Source organism: Octodon degus, unplaced genomic scaffold (genome assembly GCF_000260255.1).
Source record: "Octodon degus isolate 3935 unplaced genomic scaffold, OctDeg1.0 scaffold00032, whole genome shotgun sequence".
NCBI classification, from domain to species: Eukaryota; Metazoa; Chordata; class Mammalia; order Rodentia; family Octodontidae; genus Octodon; species Octodon degus.
In genome coordinates this window covers 1509875-1530382 of record NW_004524608.1, presented here as the reverse complement: position 1 = coordinate 1530382, position 20508 = coordinate 1509875, and the positions used below count along the sequence as shown (strand labels likewise).

The 20508-nt window shown below is 51.2% G+C and overlaps 3 protein-coding genes and 1 non-coding gene across 4 annotated transcripts in view; 3 read left to right on the top strand and 1 right to left on the bottom strand.

Annotated features, from left to right (window-relative positions):
* Lamtor2 (late endosomal/lysosomal adaptor, MAPK and MTOR activator 2) overlaps window positions 1–2293 on the top strand; it is a 4645-nt gene extending 2352 nt beyond the window's left edge. Inside the window, exons 3-4 of the mRNA XM_004629746.3 lie at window positions 1801–1890; window positions 2120–2293. Coding sequence (XP_004629803.1) covers window positions 1801–1890; window positions 2120–2176 — 147 coding nt within the window. The 3' untranslated portion in view covers window positions 2177–2293. The remainder of the gene's footprint in view (window positions 1–1800; window positions 1891–2119) is intronic.
* Window positions 1475–1576, top strand: LOC111816462. The gene has a single exon (XR_002820854.1). It is a non-coding gene; the product is annotated as a small nucleolar RNA U13 (small nucleolar RNA).
* A 1265-nt stretch (window positions 2294–3558) lies between the features above and the next one.
* Window positions 3559–10558, top strand: Rab25 (RAB25, member RAS oncogene family). Its single transcript, XM_004629743.2, has 5 exons — window positions 3559–3848; window positions 7385–7580; window positions 8611–8804; window positions 9764–9844; window positions 10232–10558. The coding sequence occupies exons 1-5, from the start codon at window positions 3806–3808 to the stop codon at window positions 10357–10359; spliced, it is 642 nt and encodes a 213-aa protein (XP_004629800.1). The 5' UTR covers window positions 3559–3805; the 3' UTR covers window positions 10360–10558.
* Window positions 10559–15670: 5112 nt separating this feature from the next.
* Window positions 15671–20508, bottom strand: part of Mex3a (mex-3 RNA binding family member A) — a 5110-nt gene continuing 272 nt past the window's right edge. The window contains 2 exon segments of the mRNA XM_023713807.1: window positions 15671–16872; window positions 20308–20508. The exon segment at window positions 20308–20508 is cut by the window's right edge and continues 100 nt beyond it. Of these exon segments, the coding sequence (XP_023569575.1) occupies window positions 15764–16872; window positions 20308–20508 (1310 nt within the window). The 3' untranslated portion in view covers window positions 15671–15763.

The following is a 20508-nucleotide window of genomic DNA, read 5'->3' as shown; positions in this document are numbered from 1 at the left end:
AGGCCCTTGCGCTTGTCAGGGAAGTGTTTATTTCACTGAGCCATCTCCCCGGCCCCTTACAGACCATACTTTTAATGAATAACAGGTTAAAGCCCCAAGAATTTTTCCTGTATACCTATAGTGGTCTCTGTGTCATGACTATGTTTATAGCAAATAGGTACAATTTCTACCCCAAATGAAGCTTATAGTCTTACACATGGTTCAAAATGAATAAAACATATTATATGTTAGATTTTGAAAACGTAACAGACCCTGGCTCAATGGCACACACCTATTATCCTATCGACTCTGGAGGTTGAGGCAGAAAGATTACAAGTTCAAATTCAAGGCCAGCCTTCGTGTCTCAAAAACAGGAGAAAAGAAAGCCAGGTGTGGTGGCACACACATGTAATCCCAGCACTTGAGAGACTGAGGTAGGAGAATCACCATGGGTTCAAGGCCAGCCTGTGCCACATAGTGAAATCCTGTCTGAAAAGAAAAAAATCCAAAGAAAAAAGGAGGAAAAGAGTATGACCCAGTGATTAAAATGCCTATTCAAATGGGTTGAATACCCATCCCTGCCAAAAAAGAAGAAAAACCGTGATGGAGGAAAAAAGGGAAGTGAGAAAGTAGGGTGAGGATATATCAGGGACATTTTCACTGAAAAAGTGACATTTAATTAGAGATCTAAAGGAAGATGGGGACTAAGCCATATGGCTGTCTGGGGGAAGAATATTTTGGATAGAATAGCAAGTATAATAGTCCTGGCCAAAGATCGACAAGGTTATTATGATTGGAATGGCATGAGAATAGAGGACGGCAATAGGAAATGAGATGAAAGAGGCAGGGGTATGGTGCCTGGTCCCCTGTATACAGAGATAATTAGTGAGGGATGACTGGATCACAAGATGAACCTACCACGAATGAGCCCCATTGTAACCAGCTGCCAAATAGCCCAACCATTGCCACATTGGTTCAGTGGATAAGCCCTACTGAGTGCATAGAGTTGCTTCAGACTGCTTACTACAACCCAGTCATACATTTTAGGCTGAGGGCAACTCTGTGGCAGAGCTTTTGTGTGGGTTTGTTTCTGGGGGGTTGTTTTGTGTGGGTTTAGTACTAAAGATTGAACTCAAAATCTTTGTTCTGAGCCACATTCTTAGCTCTTAGTTCCTTAGTTATTTGTTGGCTTGTTTTTTAGAATTTTGAGAGTTTGCTAAGTTGCACAGGCTGGGCTCAAACTTGGGATCCTCCTGCCTTGGGATCCCAGAGTGCTGGGATGACAAGCCTGTATCACCATGCCAAAGTCAGCCAACAGTTCAGATCTCTGTAGTTTAAAAAACAGTGACATGGAAAAATAAGAGTTGGATTGTGAGTGTCTCTGGGGTGAACCTATAATAATACCACCTCCTTACCCAACCCTTGGAAGATAGATTCATGTGTATATTACATCTACCAGCTGGGCTGTAACCCCAGTTACAGAAAGAGGCTGAGGATCCTTTGGTTCATGAACGTGATGATTGGGTGTTCATGCCTTATGCATGAGATGTGCCTCCCTCAAACCTTGTTATGACGTGGGCACATTACCCGTCTGACGTGAAAAAAAAAAAAAAAAAGGCTGAGTTTCTGGGAGACTGAGTCTAGCAGGTGTCTGTGCTGAGGCTGGAACCCAGGCTCAGAACCCCATGTCGAGGGCTATGACCAAAGCTTCCCAGAAAATGGAAGGAAGATACACTCTGTAGGGCCAGAAAAGCCTTTGAGGAAAGAGGGAGGAGTCAACGGTGCCAAGCGGAGCGTTCCATCTGTCATGTACCCCACCAGGAGGGCCGTGTAGCCATCACCCGAGTGGCTAATATTCTGCTGTGTATGTATGCCAAGGAGACCGTGGGCTTCGGAATGCTCAAGGCCAAGGTGTGTATGTGCCTATCTCTCCTCAACCCTGGGTCCAGGCTCTAGGCTTTGTCACTGTGTCCACTCCCACCCACACCCCATTTCTGGAGTTCTTAGTCTCCTCAGATCATGTCCAATGTGGCCCATTCCTAAGAGCAGCCAGGGCTGGTGGGTGTTCAGTATGGCACAGGGAGCCCTTGGATCCTTGGAGTGGTAGTCATGTGGGGACTGATGTGAACCCCTCTTGCAGGCCCAGGCATTGGTGCAGTACCTGGAAGAGCCTCTCACGCAAGTAGCAGCATCCTAGCAGTTATTGGTGGACACTGGTGATGACAATTGGAGGGGCAGGGCCCCCTGAGAAAACCTTGGACTGTGGGAGAGAGGAGGAACTCTGTTTTTTTCTAGAATAAACTTCAACTTCTGTCTGTGTCTTGGCCCCTTTCTTGGATGGGAAGAATCAGAGGACATGGGAAACAGAGATGGCTCAGAGGATTCCTTGTGTTCTACAGCATGGATTTCTCCCATTCATTCACTGCAGCCTTCCTGACCCAATGGTTCTTGGCAGTTGTGTCCCCACTTGCTCAGCCTCGCCAGTGGTCTGACCCCACATAACCTGTGCCACTCAGCAGAACTGTACTCACCTGAGTGAGTGCAGAGGTGTAGAGGCCTAGTGACTTTAAACAAAGAATATAGAACCTTTCATTCCAGGCTTTAGAAATAACCCTTTTCTAGACCTTTTTGGGGTTGTGGGGGGTCTTGCTATGTAGCCTAGGCTGACACTGAACTCACTGTGTAGCCCAAGCTGGCCTAGAACTCACAGAGATTCTCCTGTCTGAGCTTCCTAAATTCTGGGATTATAGGTACATGTTGCCACAGCTATCTTCCCCTTTCTAAATGTTGAGAGATGTTCTTGTGAGGCCTTGGGTCTTTTTTTTTTCTGGCAGACCCAGGGATTGAACTCGGGCCCTTGTGCTTGCTTGCCAGGGAAGTGCTTGTTCTACTGAGCCATCTCCCCGGCCTCCTAGGCCTTGGGTCTTGGGCAAGGAATGAAAGAAACCTTTCAGAAGTGTCCCCTCCAGATCCCCCCCGCACTCCATCTCCAAATTCCGCCCATGTCTCTCCTCTGTCTTCAGAGCAGGTCTGTGGAGGAATTTATCAGCTCCTGGCCCCAATACCATAGGAAGGAGCCTATCCCAGGTAGGTGGGTAGGTAGTGAGTTCCAGCTCCACCCAGAGTAAGACATCTTGCTCATCCCTGGCTGTCCCAGGCCCTGGGGCATCAGGGAGAAGCAGAAGTCACTGTGGCCATGATGCAGCACCCACAGCTCCACACTACTGCAGGTGACACATTCCATGTGCCCCTACCCCTTGCTCCAGCAGTGTTTCCTCTGGGACCTCCAGTGTACCCCTGCAGGAAAAGTAGGAGTTAAGTGGGTTTCTATTCCTCAAGGGGCTATTTGTCACTAGTAGCTGGCCAAACTTCTTGCTGCAGAGCTCAGGAGTGAAGCCAGGCAAATTCAGCAGTCAAGGGGGCTCTCTAAGATCCTGTGCCCCCCCACCGCTCAGCCCCAACTGTTATCCCTGGGAGCTGGCCCTGCTTGTGGGAGCCCAGGCTGCAGGCAGACACAACCTGTCTAACCTGTCTGACGTCAGCTTCTCTCCACCCATCTGGGGCCCAGGTCCCGTCGCCGCCTCTCTTCCTGTTCTCCGCTTCCGTCCTCTCAGCTTCCATACAGCACCCCCACCTGCCGGAGCCTCACTGGGCTCTCCCTGGTCTCGGTTTGTCCTCAGTGTCTCTGGCTGCAGAAGTTTCCTTGCCCCCAATGAGAGGAGAAGTGGGGCACCGTCTCTTGAGAGCTGAGGGTTGAGGGCATTGAGCCAACACAGTCTTGTGACCTCTACCCCCAAGATACCTGCACCCTCCATGAGGAGCCAAGATGGGGAATGGAACTGAGGAAGATTACAACTTTGTCTTCAAAGGTAAGCTGGGGTTCAGGAAGAGAGAAGAAGCCTGAGAGAAGAAAGAAGTGGACAGAGCCAGAAAGGGTCCCCTCCTGCTTTTCATCTTTTACCGGGACTCCTAGGGCTCACCATTCCCTCCAACTAAGAAAGGAAGTTGCAGAAACAGAAGAGGGTCTGATCACAGAGGCAGAAGTCCTGGGGTTGCTGAGCATGCTTTGCTGGTATGCATAGCGATGCTGTCTATGCCTTTATATTGCCGGGTCTGGCTCTCCTTCCTGCTCCTAACAAGCCCAAGTTCCTGGGAAGTCAGCCGACTTCAGAAAGGACTTTCTTTCTGAGAGGAAAGGTAAAAAAGATTTCAGCACAAGAAAGTCATCTAGGAGAGTGGGAGGAATCAGCCCAAGATTAGGCTGGGTGATAAATACATAGGGAAGGTATTGGGCAGATGCAATGAGTTTGGAGCAGGCCTGACAAGCCACAGTACTGCTGGGCCTGAAGCCTCTTCTGCCTGTCCCTGGGCAGATTCTGTGGCCCCGATACCTCAGCACTGGGTTCATCTTGGCTGTCCTTGCAAGTGTTCATGTGTCCTTCCTGCTTCTTTGCCCCTGCTATGGTCTATGGTTTTCCAAGTCTACCTACCTCCGCACTGCCTTGAGAGCAGGGTGGACTGGTCGAGCACCCATTCCCTTTCTAGCCACCCCACCCCACAGCCTCTCCCAACCTCAGCCGCACCCCAGCTCAAGCTGGGGAACCTGTACTTCTGGCGTCTTTCCCAGGAAGGAGACAGGGGAAGCTTTAGCAAGAGGCTGGGCCATAAATACTAATAGATAGTACTGTTTAACAAGTCCTTTCTGGATACAAGCCACTATTTCTTTAATCACTATAACACCACCTAAAAATTCTCTTTCCTTTTGAGAGCTGGAATAGCATCTTAGTCAGGAGCCAGCTCTACTTCTTACCAGTTAGTGCCAATGGGATCCCTAGAACCAGACCCTGAAAGTTTGAGGGTATTCAGTATTGAGGACCAACACTAGTGAAAGTAAGGCGAGAATGAGGGCTGGTGAGATAGCTCAGCAGTCTGAAGTGCCTCCTTAGGCAAGCACAGGGACTGTGTGCTTCAGTCCTCCGCACTATATGCTGTGCCAGCCCTACCCCCAGCGTAGGCTGCGCTAGCCTCACACACACACACACAAAAGTAAGGAGAGAATGACATTGGGAAGAGGGGGCAGTTCATGCAGCTCAGACTCCATGAAGCTGAGGTGAGGGATGGGGGATTCTGTGATGGCCTCGCCTTGTCCAGGCACTGCATGGGGCTGTCTAGGAAGGATACTGCTTCCATGAGGCTGCTGTCTGCTCTGGTGGCAGCCCCGGAAGGATTCAACAGCTTCAGGCTGTCCTATAACTCCCAGTAATCCCCCTGCCTCAGCCTCCTGAGTGCTGGTATTTGCAGGCATGCACACTTTGTACACATGCACACAGGTACCCACACTTCCACATGTTCGTGTCACTTGCTATATTTTCTCCTTATGCATACGTCTGTTCACAATGCAGACATACATACCAAACTCCCTCCCTCTGTCCTCCAAGGGTGGCAGGGTCCCACCTTGAAGGTAGATCTGGCTGGCACTTCACTACACTGGCTGAGTTATTCAGGGCAAGTCCTTTGGCCTCCCTCCAAAGTGCATTCCTTGTCTGTATAAATGAGGATAAAGCATTGCTGTGCGAATTACATGAGTTAATATGCATACAGCTTTTAGGAGGGTGTCTGGCACTTCGTAAAGCACTGTAATTGTTGGCCAGGAGTATCTCCATTTTATAGATGAGAAAACTGAGGCTTAGAGACAGACTAAAAGGTCACAAAGGGTCCCAAAGCCAGTAGTACTCAAATCTAAGTCTGTTAGACTCTAAAGGTTTGTCTTGAGCAACTTGGAGCTAAGGAATGAGCTGAGAACACCCACCTTCTACCAAGAATGTGATGGCGGGTGACCCAAGAGGGGAGGGGCAGGTGCACATATATGTACAGGCACATACACACACATGTACATTGTCTTACCCACACAATGCCAGATTTTCTTCCCCTGTACAAATAAGTTAAATTAAAATAAATAAATAAAGAAATTGGGTATGGTGTCACACGCCCACAATCCTAGTGCTAAGGAGGCTGAGGCATGAGAGTCACTGTGAGTTTGAGACCAGCCTGGGATACACTGTGAGAGCCTAGCTGAAAAACAAAAACTAAAAGATTTTTTTTTTGGGGGGGGGGGCAGAACTGGGGATTGAACTCAGGCTCTTGTGCGTGCCAGGGAAGCGCTCATTCCACTGAGCCATCTCCCTGGCCCAAGATTTTCTTCCTGTGGTACTGAGGATTAAACCCAGGACCTTCACACTGAAGGAAAGCCTCAGTCCTTGTCTGTTTCAGTGTCCGACAGTGTCTTGCAGACAGTGTCTCTCTAAGTCACTAAATTGCTCAGGCTGGGCTTGAATTTGTAGTCCTCCTCCTTTAGCCTCCCAGAGAGCTGGGATTATAAGGGTGCACCCACATGCCCCAGTTAACGTGCTCTTCATCGTGCAGGACAAATCCTCCTTAGAGACAGCTGAATCCTAATTTCTTCCCCTCCTTCTTTCTCTTCTTTCTTTTTTTATGCATTTGGTGCAGGGTCTACAGGGTCTTGCTACACAGATGAGACTCCCAGTGATTCTCCTGTTTTCAGCCTCCCAAGCACTGGGATTACAGGTGTGTGCCACCACACCCAGTCTCAGTTGCAATCTCACCATGTTCCTGGGGCAGGGCCAGCATGGCATGCTGGGGGGATTGAACCCTGGTCCCTGCGCTCTGCCTAAGCAGGTGCTTTAGCCCACTGAGCTATCTGGCTGGCCCTCTTCCTTTTTTAAATTGTATATTATTATTTTTTTTTTCATTTATGTATTTGATACAGGGTTTCACTAGGTATCTTGGACTTGTAGTGATCCTCCTGTTTTCAGCCTGCCCAGCACTGGGATTACAGGCATGTGCCACCATACCTGGTCTCAGTGGCAGGCTCAGCACACTATAGGGGCCGGGCCAGCTCTGTTTATGGTGCCAGTCAATCAAACCCCAGTCCCTGAGCTTTGCCTAAGCAGGCACTTAGTCCACTGGGCTATCTCGCTGGCCCTTTCCAACAATCCTCCTACCTCAGCCTCCTGATTATAAGCATGTGCCACCACTCTCACCTGCTTGCTTGTCTGATTTCTCTCTCTCTCTCTCTCTCTCTCTCTCTCTCTCTCTCTCTCTGTATGTGTGTGTTGCTAAGGATTGAACCTGGAGCCTTTGCACAGATCTACAATACATTTCCAGCCTTTTTTATTTTTTGAGATAGTCTCACTAAATTGATAGGTTGCCCAGGCTGGGCTTGAACTAACCAACTTCCTGCCCCAGCCCCCCAGAAAGCTGGGATTACAAGTGTGTGCTACTTGCACATGGCTACTTGCTCCCTTCTGCTGGATAGAGCCTCCAAACTCGGGTGGGCTCAGACTTTTCTGTCCCACACTCAGCCCTTATTTCTCCACTCCTTTAGTGGTGCTGATCGGCGAGTCAGGTGTGGGGAAGACCAACTTGCTGTCCCGCTTCACACGCAATGAGTTCAGCCACGACAGCCGCACCACCATCGGGGTTGAGTTCTCCACCCGCACGGTGATGCTGGGCACCGCTGCCATCAAGGCTCAGATCTGGGACACAGCTGGCCTGGAGCGATACCGGGCCATCACCTCGGCGTGAGCGCAGGGCCTGGGGGCTGGTGGGCATTGGAGCACTGGAGAAGACAAGGAATTCCTCTGGAGGGGGAGTGGGGAGTGGGGACTCAGCAGGATGCCTTGAGGGAGATCATAAGTGATGCAAACACTATGAGCTGCAAACAGTGCTAGACAAGATGCAATGATATTGACTAGCAGAACTAAAAACAAGTTATCATGCTGGGGAGATAGCTCACTAGAATGAGCGCTTGCCTGGGAAGCTCAAGGTCCTGAGTTCAATCCCCAGTACTGGAAAAAAGAAAAAAAAATTTAAGTTAAAAACCAGTTATCCCCACCACTTTAGAAGCCTTTGCCACTTGCCCAGGAAGTACAAAGCACTTCATACCTGGCATTGTATGTTATCTTTAAGGTGCCACAGAACTAAGGTGCTATAATTAATTACAAACAATGTAAAATCAGCATGGAGCTGGGAGGGGCAGCTGTGTGGGTTGAGAGCGCCCCCTGACTTTGGCACAGCATCCTGCACTTGAAAACATCCCTTGATCGCAAAGGCCAAGGGCCAAACCTGGAGTGCAGATTTTCTAAAGTCTCAGACGAGGCACCAGAAGTTAGGCCTGCTGATACAACCTTTCAGCTGTCTCCCAATCAGTTTCAGGTCCAGTTATGTGAAAGGTGGTCTCTGCATGTGTGGTGGAGGCAGGAAGAAAGGGCCATAAGTACACACACAGACAAGGGCTGTACACCTTGGTTACTTGTCCTTTCACGAGCCTCTTGATTTGCTGAGAATGACTAGATAGCACCAGTCTAAAGACGGCCCTTCTAGCTCCAAGCAGGCTCCATGTGCAACAAGGCATTGGATGGTCTGGCCAGCGACCTTGCTGCTGCAATGGTAGGCATTTGTTAGTCTTACATAGACAGGAGACAATGTAGAAGACAATATAGGTTGAGGTCTCCTGTGAGGAAGATCACAGAGATATTCTAGCTTAAAGGCTCTGCTCAGAGGCTAAGCCTGACACCCCTGTTGTCTCTACCCACCCCCACTCCTACCCAGGTACTATCGTGGAGCAGTGGGGGCCCTCCTGGTGTTTGACCTAACCAAACACCAGACCTATGCTGTAGTGGAGCGCTGGCTGAAGGAACTCTATGACCACGCTGAGGCCACTATTGTTGTCATGCTTGTGGGGAACAAAAGTGACCTCAGCCAGGCCCGGGAAGTACCCACTGAAGAGGCCCGTATGTTTGCTGGTGAGAGTGAGCCTTTATCCAACCCTTGCATGAAATGACCCCACAACTTGACTCTTCCAAGCTTACCCACACCCTCCTGTCCCTGTTCCCCCTGTATCCCCTGCATGACTTCCCCCATACACTCCTCCTCCTCTATCTCCTTTTAGTCAGGATCTCCTGGAGCCTCCTTTCTGGGCCCCTATGTCTCCTATCATGTCCCCCCTTCCCCTGAGATTGTCTTCATTGGCAATTGTTTGTAGTTGGATTTATGTTCTGTGATCTGGGGATTGAATCCAGAACCTTGCCCTGAGCTACATCCCCAGCCCATTGTTAATTCCCCCCCCACACACACATATCAACCGGGGATTGAATTCAGGCCCTTGTGCTTGCCAGGCAAGTGCTTATTCTACTGAGCAATCGCTCCACCCCAGCCCCAAATTTTTGAGATAGAGTCTCAATACTTGGCTAAATTGCCCAGGCTGGGTTTGAATTTGTGATCCTCCTGCCTCAGCCTTCCAAAATACTGGGATTATAGGCTTGTGCCGCCAGGCCCAGCTCACTGTTGATTTCAAGAGAGTCCTACCCTTCCATGCTTAAAGATCTTGGTGCACTCTCCTGATCTTCTCCAGTTACTCATTCACTGGGAGTTTTGGGGGGTTAGTAGCAGCAGAGTCTAGTGGTTTGGGGTACAAGTACCTGGAACCTCCCAGCCCAGCCTCCCCTCCCGTCTAGGCCATTTGCTAGATGTGAGGCATGGAGTAAGGTCCTTCTTCATCCTCTCTGCTTCTGGGTTTCTGTTTCTTAACTGGGCCTACCTCATCTGTTGTTTTAAGGATGAAGTAAGCTACTCTATGCCCAGGGGTTAGCATGAAGAAAACACACATAGTAAACATTAAGTAACTCTTACAGGTGTCCTCATCACCATCATTACTATCGCCTTTGACTACCCACAGTAAACGGTATGTTTCCCTTCCTGGCAGAAAACAATGGGCTGCTATTCCTGGAGACCTCAGCTCTGGACTCCACCAATGTTGAACTGGCCTTCGAGACTGTCCTCAAAGGTTAGAGCCTGCCTCAGCTTGTGCCCGCCTCCCACTTCTGTCCCAGTGCCTTCAGAAGGCAGCAGTAGGCATGGAAACACCCAGTCCTCACCCCAACTGCCTTGTCAGTGCCCACTGCACCACTGCCTATCGCCCTAGTCCCTCCCCAGGACCCCTTCTCCACTCAGCAGCTTGGTGCTTAGGGAAGGAACCAGAAAGCCACACCTTCCAAGGGGATGAGTTTTGGTTCCTTCTCTACCCAGGTAAGTAGAAGGCCCCCAGGTGGCCATCTCCCCCTCAGCATGCCCCTTCCTTCGTTCCCAGTGCTCAGGAGAATGCAGGTTGGGATGGTGGGGGAAGGCACAAGCTCTAAACTTTTTGGCCTGAACACTGCTCTCTGGCTCTCAGAGATCTTTGCGAAGGTGTCCAAGCAGAGGCAGAACAGCACCCGGACCAATGCCATCACCCTGGGCAATGCCCAGGCTGGGCAGGACCCCAGCCCTGGAGAGAAGAAGGCCTGTTGTATCAGCCTTTAACCTTGGCCACAGCCAACCCTGTCCCTGGGCTCCTGGTCCCCCATCTTCACCCTTGCTGTGGGACTTTACCCTGCCCTATGGTACCATTTACAGCCCCCCAGAGCCTCAGGGTGGTCTTCACGTCACCATGCCTGTCTCCATTGCCTATTCACTCATCACAGACCAGAACTCTCAAATAAAGCTGTGTTTTGTAGCAATGCCTGGCCATCCCGTTACCTCATGTCTGTTCCTCCAACTTTGGCCCCTTCTCTGAGTCTCTGGTCCCCTTTCCCTTCCCTTTCATCTGTCCTCCCCACCTTACCCACTGTTCCCCAGGGCCAGCTGCCTCTGGAGTTCTGTGGTCTGGGGACAGTGCCAAAGGGGAGGGAGGTGCCAGCCCCTCTCTTTGCCAACCCCCAGGGCAGGTGGGGCAGGGAAGACAGAATGGAGGGGAGGGGGATCTAGAAGGCAAAACAAAGGAAACCATCTCAGGCACCATCTGGTGCCCAGGGCCTTGGTGCCAAGAACTGAGGTCACTCCAATGCCAGGGGTAAAGTGGGGGAGGCTGAGGTAGATGCAGGGGAGCAGGCCCTGCACATTTCCCAGGCTGAACTAGGGATTGAACTCAGGCACTTACACTTGCCAGGCAAGCGCTTATTCTACTAAGCTATCTCCCTGGCTCCTGGGAAAGGGGTTTTAAGGCTGGGTAATGAGGTATCTGAGTCTTCCTGTCCCCAAAGAGGGATGGAGTGAATCAGGTGGAGGAAACCGGGAGGGTTTCCTTATAGCTTTCTGGTCTTTCCCCCAGAGCTTAGGAGATGGCAGTCCAAAGGACAGCTCACTTTCTCCTGCTAAGCACTTTAGGGTGGAGGGTGTGAATGCATTTTAAAGGAAGGGAGGAAAAAGACAGAGGGGATTCTGTGCTTGGAGATTCAAGTACTGGTTGTGGAGAGGAGGGGGGAGCCAAAGGGTGGTAGGGAATTCTGGGCTATGCACTTTCTATTGAATGCAGAGCACCCAATAACTCCAGAGAGAATCCAACTGCAGTTCTTCCCACTTGCCCCAAGACAGTAGACACATGTAGAGAAAGGCAGCCTTAAGTAATAATACTTTTAATAAAATTAAGTTCTTAATAGCACATTTAATACATTAACCCTCCCCCTTCTTGGTTTCTCTGCATTTTGTGCAACATCACTTTGACTTGATTATTCATGGGTCTGTTTCATTTCCCGCCTGTATTTTGCTTTTGAAATCTTCCTTGGTGGATGTATATGTGTCTTTACTAGATGCCTCAAATTAAGTCTGACCACAATCCTACTCTACTTTCTACAGTGGAGAGACCATCCCCCCTGCCCCAGGGTGTCTCCCCCCACCCACCCTACCCCACCGCACCCTCGAGTGGGGAAGGGGAAGCCCTCCCCATCCCAGACGCTAACATCCCAAACTAGCGAGGGTTCTAGGACAAAAAGAGCAGGGGGAAATTTTTCCCTAGGTGGGGCGAGAAGAGTAAATTGGGGAGAGGGAGATGTGTTTGGGTGCAGGGTCAGGGAGGAGCATGGCAGAGTTATGGTGTAATGGAGCAGGTGTCTCTTGCCAAATGGAGTGGGTGGGAGCTCTTCACCCTCTTGGACAGGAGGGAAGAGCCCTTCCTGATTGCCTGCTGGGATTGATAGAAGGTGAACACTTAAGAATGCTTATTCCTCACATGCAAAAGCCAGGCACCCCAATTTCCTGCAGGGAAGGCAAATGCCTGAAGCCAGGGCATAGTGGAGGGACCCTTATCTGAATGGTTACTGATGAAAGTGGGTAGCAGCACAAGAGTTTAGGCCTAGGGTCACCCAAGGTCCTTGTGCCCTTCCTCTGCCTCTCTGTTCTTGGAGAGCTAGTCTTCCAGGCTTTTGAGGAACAGTGTCTCCACTGCACCCCATTGAGTGGGAAGTCCTTCACATCTAGTTTCTGATGATTTGCAGACCTGTAAAACACTATACGGATTTAAAGGAGCATAATCATGGAGATTGTTATTCCCACTACTGCCGTGGTGGACAAGCCCCACAGAATACCGGATGTAAACAGGGATAGGGGACAGATCCCCTCAGAGCTCCTGAACCCAGAATGGCAGGCTGTTCAACTGATCTGTGGTGGATGTAAGTTATACTTCAAGAAGGACTTTTGTATTTAGGCCTGGGAGAAACTGGCTGAGGAAGGCTGGAGCTCGGTGGCCTCCATCCTGAGCCCCAGGAGTGGGTGCATCACGCTGGAGTAAGACCCACCCAGATGAGGGGGCCCTGTGGTGGCTAGCCCAGCCTCCAGCCTGGCTGAGGCGATTATCAGTGTATATCCTTTCAAAGACGCTGGGAACTGAGTCCCTCTACTTATCCTACCATGTAAAACTTCAAGGATTCTCAGAATCAACCCCAGCAGACTGGAAGCTCCCAATCTTAACTCGAAACCTGCTCCAACCCTGATCCCTGAAAATGGGGCAACTCAGGGTGGACTTAGCCACTTCCCTCCTCTATTCTTTTCGATACTTTTATACATTCTACTGGACCCAGGGGTCCTCAATGCTACTAAACTTTAAGCTATCTGAATATTATCTACTAAGTAACTAGTAATTCTTTCTTTCTCTAGGATTATATGAAATAAATTTGAATTATTATTATTATTTTGTAGTATTTTCTTTTAAACCCCTCGGTTTCTCTTTCTCTTCTCTCATTTTTTTTTCTTTTTGGTTAAAAAAAAAAATCTATTTCTCTTAAATCTCACACCTCTCTGAGGATTCCTATGGGCCTAGTAGGCCTCCATTCTGGACTCCCCTCCTCACAGGCCCCTGGGACAGGGCAGGGGAAGGGGGGAGGACACCCCAGGATCCTCAATCTTTAGTCCCACAGCTTCTTCCTTTCCGGTTAATCCCTTTCTTTGTTTGGCTCTGCCAGCTCCCCTGAGGGGAGGGGAGAGGGGAGGGGGAGCCCACAGAGTGAAATCCAATCTACTTGTGGGGCCCCAGAAGGGACCAGATCCCCCAGCCCCTCTCTTTACCATCCATCCCAGGATGCTCCCCCAAGAAAAGCAAACAACATTCCTCCCCAAAAAAAAGTGGGGGAAAAAAGGAACGTAAACCCGAACATATATTAAAAACACTTTTTTTTTTTAAGATTTAACTCTGAATACAAATGTATTTTTTTCTTCTTCTCTCCCTACATATATTCTAAACCTTCTAAAGTTTTTTTATTTTTTTAAGGATCACTTTATCATAAAATAAAATATCCTTTTCATATAATAAATTACCTAATAAAAAGTCTTTTTTTTTCATATTAGCCCAGGTTCTTTGCTACATTTATACGGTAATAAACGCCTTTATTAAAATAGAATATTAAATTATAAAGAACTGCTTATTTTTTTTTTTCTTTTTTGCTATTTGTGTTTCCTCTCCTCTGTGTTGGTCACCCAGCTCGCTCCCTCTCGAGTTTTCTCGCTTTCTCTCCCATTTCTGTCACTATGTGTTTTGCATTTGTTTCTAGGTCTGGCTCAGTCTGTACTGGTGGGATTGAACTTGCTGAGCCCCTAGTGTAACAGTCTTTTGCCTCTGTGGGTAAGGAGTGGAGAGGGGGAGGGGATCGACAGACAGACATCCTTTCTTCCCACCCCCCCCTCCCCACTGCTCCCCTCGACTGGGGTGCCCATTTGGTTTGGTTTCTATTGTACAGACATCTCAGGATGGCTCACGGTGGTGGGAAGGAGGGAAGTTGACACAGGCCAGTTTTCTGGGCTGTGACCTCCTCTCCCTCCCAGGCTGGTGGTCTGGAGGGGAAGGCTGAGGAGAGGTGAATTAATTCACAACTGGTGGAAGAGGAAGAGGGAATTCCCTCTGCACCTTCATCCCGGCACCCCTTCTCCTCCAGGAAGAATGGGACTGGTGAGTTCTAAGCATTCAGCGATCACTCAGAACCGTCCCACCCAATATATACAAAGATCTCCTGGCCCCTAGGGGCTCCTGTCTCCCCACCTCTTCTGGCCCGGCCAGCGGAACCAGGAGGGTAGGAGGTGGTAGCCCCAAGACAGCAGGAGGGAGGCAGCAAAGGGGACTCCAGGTCTGCCACAATACTTGATTTCTGGAACAGGCTCTGACCCCCAATTCTGCTTTGCCCTGGCCTGACCCATCTCTGAAGACGTGGCCCCTCTCCTCAACTTCCTGGGGTGGGGCAGAGACTTCATGATTTGCATGCTAACAAGGATTCAGTAAAGGTGTCAGGTCCAGAAAGCAGCCTGGCCTGGCAGTAGGAACTGCAGGAGATGGGAGCCCTTCACAGCTGGTCTCCCTTGCCCCAGGCCCTTTCCTGCATCTAGCTCCCTCTTCCCCACAACTAGAAAATCTAGCCCAAGTGTTGCTCCCTAAATATAATGCCCATAGATGATGAAGGTGGGGATTTGACCCTTTACATACCCCAGTATCAGTTCTGCCCCTCAAATTGTCACTGAGAATGGGGATACATTCCATCAAGAATTGGAGCTTTTCTTTGGAGGAATGGGGGAGAGGACCTTCCAGTGCCTGGAGAGGAATGGGAGGGACCATTAAAATGTTTTCCTCCTTTTCTCACCAGGCGGATGGCGTCCTCAAAGCTGGGCTGGAGGGGGGGCAAAGAGGAGAACCAAAGGGGAGTGGAGGCCACCCAGGGAAGCAAAGAGCCAGAGGAAAGGAAAAAGCAAAAGAGGGAAAAACTCAAAACAAGGAAAGATGGGGAGAAGAGATTGAAGGGGAAAGTTGCAGGGGACAGAGGAGCAGCCTTCTCCAGATTCCTCTAGCCCAGCTTTGTGGAGACAGATAAATTCTGAGCCCTTGTTGACTGACACAGTTCTATTCCCCCCCCCACTTCACAATACCTATGCAGACTTGACAAGGAAGGTCCCAACTTCCTTATACTATTCAAAACTGCAAGTTTCCCAAACAGGGTATGGGGGCAGGGGTGGATCACCCAAAGGGTCAGGTTAGGGGGTCAGAGGTCAGGCAGGACCAGAAGGCCAGGAATTGCAAAGAACACCTCCACATACAGATGGTAATTCTCCCCCCACCCCAAAGGAAGGGGTAGAATAACACAGTTGGGGAGGTGGGCCCGAAGAGGCCTTAGCGCCACCTCTGGCAAAACAAAAGTTTCTCTTAGCTGCTTCCAGATTTAAGAATGTTGAGGTATCAGAGTTGTAACTCTAGTAAAATTCAGTCTGGCCCCCTCCGGATCTTTCCAGGATAGGGTGCCAGAGGCTCTGAAAGTGGCCCACCCTCCAGCCACCGCGGCCTCCCTCCCCTCCCTCCCCAGAGAGCAAATATTTCCAAGCGCCTTGCCCCTCAAATCACTGCTTTCCAAGACCCTAGTGGAAAACAGGTCCAGGGTTGACCCTGGGGAGTGGGCCCAGGACACAAGGGGCAGGGGGCTTAGGAGAATATTCGGATGGCTTGCGTGGCTGTGATGTGGCAGACGGGACACTCCGGGTCCGTCCTCTCGCAGATGCGTACTGCACATTCCATGCAGAACAGGTTGTGCCCGCAGGGCACAAGGGCAGCAGTCACCTCGCTCTCAAAGCATACCATGCAATCCCTCCCGCCGCCAGGGCTCCGCAGGCCGCCCCCCCCAAGTTTAGAGAAGCCCTGGAGTGGCTCTCCCGGGGGGCGCCGCGGGAGTCCAGCCAGCTCAGGCCCTGCGGAGGTAGCAGGGGAGCGGTGCGCACCTGGAGGTCCAGCGCGGGCCTTGGCAGAGGAGGATGAGGAGGACGAAGTGGACGAGAAGAGCACCGAGGTGGGCGTGGTATTCTCTTGGCCCGCCCACAGCGGGGGGCTAGTCTCGGCCACACCATAGTACACATCCTGCTTTCCCACGCTGTAGCCGGGAAACAGGTACCCTCCGTAGCCAAAGTCCCCACCCTGCTCGCCCAGGCGCGGGGCCTCAAAGCTGGAGTCCACGCCGCACTCGCCAATGCAGCCTAGGCTGTTCTGCCGGAAGGTGGAGAGAGGCTTGCAGCCCTGGGGGTGCACCCGCCAGGCGTCTGAGTAGCGGCTGTCGAGAGTCGCATCGGGGCTCCCTGCCAGGAAGTCGTTCTCATTGTTGTACTCCAGGATCTTGCCTGTGCGCACTGCGATGTGCGTCTCGATCTCCTCGCGCGCCCGCTCCACGTTGCCCGGGGCACCGGTGATCTCAAACACCGGGTCGCGGTCCCGGCTTGGTGTGATAATGTACGTGTTGGTTTGCTGCTGGATGCGCTTGATGGTTGCGCCCTTGGGCCCTACCACCAGGCCCACCACGCGGTAGGGTACGCGCACACGGATGGTCACCTGCCCCGGTAGAGCCGGGGCCACACCAAACGCAGCACCTGACTTGTTGCGGGAGGCGCGGATCATTGAGAAGTGCTCAGCTGCTGAGATAATTTCCCGACGGGCTGTGGCCACATCCTCTCGCCGTCCTGTCACCATAAACACAGGCTCCTCACCCCGCACGGGTGTCTTGATGTAGGTGTTGGTCTTGGCTCTCAGAGCTTTAATCTTGCAGCCTGGGGTCGGGAGGAAGGAGAAAGAAATATATGACCAGAAGGTTTGGGCTGGGCTGAGTAAACTCCTCCTAGCCATTACACAGGAACCCATCATTGGGCCTAGTGAAACCTTTACTACTTATGTACCACTCCACCCAAACAATCCACTCATGGCCTCTCAGACCCACACAATGTCTCTACTAACTCCAGATTTCAAAATACACTAAATTTACCTCACCAAGACCTTCCAAATTCATTCACTTCCTCACACCCCCAAATAATCACTGACGTCCCAGACAAAGCTGCAAATCTTAGGGTTACTCACAAACTCCTCTCCCAAAATTTGGTGTTTCCTCAATTTTCCCACCATTCAGACTTTAAAATCATTTATCACTGCCCCAAAGATCAAGACCTGATGTTTGCACAGAACCCCCTGGCCCTCAGTACCACACAATGCTACCCATTGAACTTCCATTCATCTAAAGTGCCCTATTACTGACTCAGGGACACTAACCTCCTTAGGCTCTATGGCCTTCCCCTACCTTTATCTGGTGGTCTCTCTCCACATGTCCCCAAATCATAACAAGTCTGCAGCAACTAGTGCAGTGTGGGAGGCTGGGGAGGGTCTATCTGAGAAGCAGTTTCAGGGAAGGAGTTCGAAGATAAAGAAAATCATGTGTGGAGGAGCAGCTCTCAACCTGTCACTCTGTTCTCCCCTGGGGCAGGACAGCTGAGATGGCCTGGGGGCTGAGAAGGGTGAGGGAGAGAGTATTCTCACCCCACAATCTTGCTCTGAAGCTGTGGACTGAAACAGAGAGGCTTTGGAAAGAGGCAGGAAGAGAAAGAGAAAAAAGAGAGAGCGCCCGAGACAAAGAGGGAGAACGGTCAAAAGAAAGTGAGGAAGGCTGGGAAAAGCTGGGGTCAAGGTCAGGAAAAGCTAGAGACCTCAGTAGCTGACTGAACCTCTCCTTGCCCATACTCCCCACACCTCTGCCCTTAGCGTCCCACAGCGCCTCAGAGACTCACATCCTTCTTCAAAACACATATACCACATGTGTGTGAGTTCTCATATGCACCTAAGAGCTGCGGTGCAGTGTGCATTTATTTAAACAATACTTGTGGGGTAAGCTTTGCATATACTTTCACACATCTGTTCCACACACACTTGAGGCCTGTTTCACTCCTACATCCTTGTCTTCAACTGTACATTCCTATACACATTCACAACTTTTGCCTTGTTCACACACAGGCGCATACAGGCAGAGGTCTCTATGACCTTCCTTGCTCTACCATTCTAGTCATCCAAAACCAAATGGTCTGCTTTTCAGACTATCCCAACTGCAGGCCTAAGTGAATGAGCTCTTTTGAACATTTTCTTCTCTAATCCAGATGGCTTCTTCAGCCCAAACAGATTGGGATTAGGGTTTAGGGTGGCTTGGGAGGGAGCACATCTTTAAAAAGTCTCAGGAATGAGAATCTGCCACCCCTTTATCTGCAGATCTCTTGGCAGGGCTGTTAGAAGTCCTACCTGTTGTCAGGCCCATATCCTTGCTGCTCTGAGTACATGACTGTTCGACCTATGAGGCATGGAGGGCTAAGGAACAGCTAAGCCCCTTCTCCTGCCACTTCTGGTCATATGCCATCTAATGGTCTAATGGACACCTGGGTTCTGGCTGTAAGTTCTGGGTCCAGAAACTTAAGTGGGAGTTAGGTGTTTTTAAGGGTTTGTTGCTGGGGTGAAGAGCACAGGCCAAGACCTAAGACTAGAAAGAAAACACAGCAGCCTGGAGGTATTGGGCTGGGATGGGCCACTTTCTGGTGTCTGCAACCCTGGACCAGCATTTCGTGAAAGCAAGACCCACTGAGTGTCACCTTCCTAGAGGTCAAATAGAGGAGCCCTGACACTGCAGCAGGAAGAGGGAGGTCAGACAGGAGGGAGGACTTCCAAATACTCATGGAAAGGGGAAGGTGTATCTTCTGCCAGCAGGTGAAATCCCTCTACTTTTGAGGGATAGGGTCATTGGATGTGGAGGCAGATGAGAAAAGAATGACTCCATACCACTCTGGGACAAAACTCCCCTTCACCCACTAAATATATTAGGGTCCCCACCCAATTCCAGGCTCTGGATTCCCAGTGTCTGATAACAAGAGGAAATCCAACTTTCTAAATCAGAAACCTCAAGAGATAAGTGCCTGGGGGGGGATGAGGGTCATGGCAGGGGAGTGGCCTCTTCCCCTCCTCCATTCGGCTCTGCCTGCTAAATCCCCCAGCCCCCAGAGTTCCTCCGGAGGAGGTAAGATGTGGAGTAGGGGCCCCCCATCCACCTCCCCTCGTCCTCTGCCGGGAGCCTGGCCTCCTCCCTCACTCTAGGCCGGAATGCAGCTCCTCTATTGTTCCCCACTGTGGGACAGCTCCTCCCCTGCTCCTCCCCCACCCCACACCTCCCAGCCCAGCCCCTTTGCAATTTCCAAATCCCGCCCCCCCCTCTGGGAAACTGGGAAAGGGAAGGGTCCCTAAGATCCCGTCTGCTCAGTTTGGACCCTTACCAACCAACACCCCCACTCAGGGACGCTGAGTTGAGGAGGGTGTGGTATCAGACACACTAGACTGGATTAATTCTACAGCCCCCCATCCCAACACACTGGGATACACACCTTCCAGCAAATTTTCAGGTCCAGGTTTCTTACCCCTCAGCATGCCCCCTTCTGCCCTGTCCCACTCCCTCACTCGGAGACCCCTCTCTAGGCCTCTGGCCCCAGGCCGTGACCAGCCCAGAACAAAAGCCAGAGAGGGAGGAGGAGAAGTCTATGCAGGACTAGCACTTCCTTGGAGACACCCCTTTTAAAATCTCATGGATCCTTCAACTTTGGTGTGTGGGTGACCACCAGATCCCCTTCCACCATCGGTCCCCCTTTCACCTCTCCCCCAGGCTGAGACCCTCCCCTGAGCCACACCCCCTTCCATTCCTACACTCAGCCCAACAAAGAGATAGGTACTGAGGCTGGCTTCTGGGGCCAGGTCTTTCCCAAAGTCTGTAACTCCAGGTGGCTGGGGGCCCCAAGGGTGCCCCCTCCCCTATCTGAAAGCAGATAATGGAGTAGGGGCTTCTGAGTAACTCTAGGCATATTCTGTCAGTTTTTCTAGCCAGAAGTGGACGCCCCCTCCGGACAGCCTCCCTGGATTGAGACTGATCCTCCTCCCCTGTCCTCTTTCACAGTTCGAGGATATTTCTTTGTCTAAGGGCAGAACCCTGCGGGAGGAAGAGTCTGGAGAACCGTCCCGACTAGGGGTAACAGGGAACTTTGTGGACTTGGAAATCGGGTTGGGGGCGGGTCCCCCTTTGTGGGAGAGGGACAGAACCAGAGGCGGTCAGGGAGGGAAGAGATGAACTTTCCGCGCTGGGGACGGGTGCCCCCCACTCCTGCCCTCTCCATAGTCTAAAGGCGCCCGCTTACCTTGCCTCCCCACGATCTCGGCCACGTGCTCGGAGGTGGGCACGGGGACACACTCCGTGGTGTTGCTGCTGCCCTTCAGGCGCAGCTCGGCCTCTTTGTAGAGAGCGCAGAGCTTGGCGTCGCTCGCCCCTTTGGGGGCTGTGGGGGGCTGGGGCGTCTGCGCCGCGGGGGCCGCTGTCGGGGCGGCCGGGGGCGCCGCGG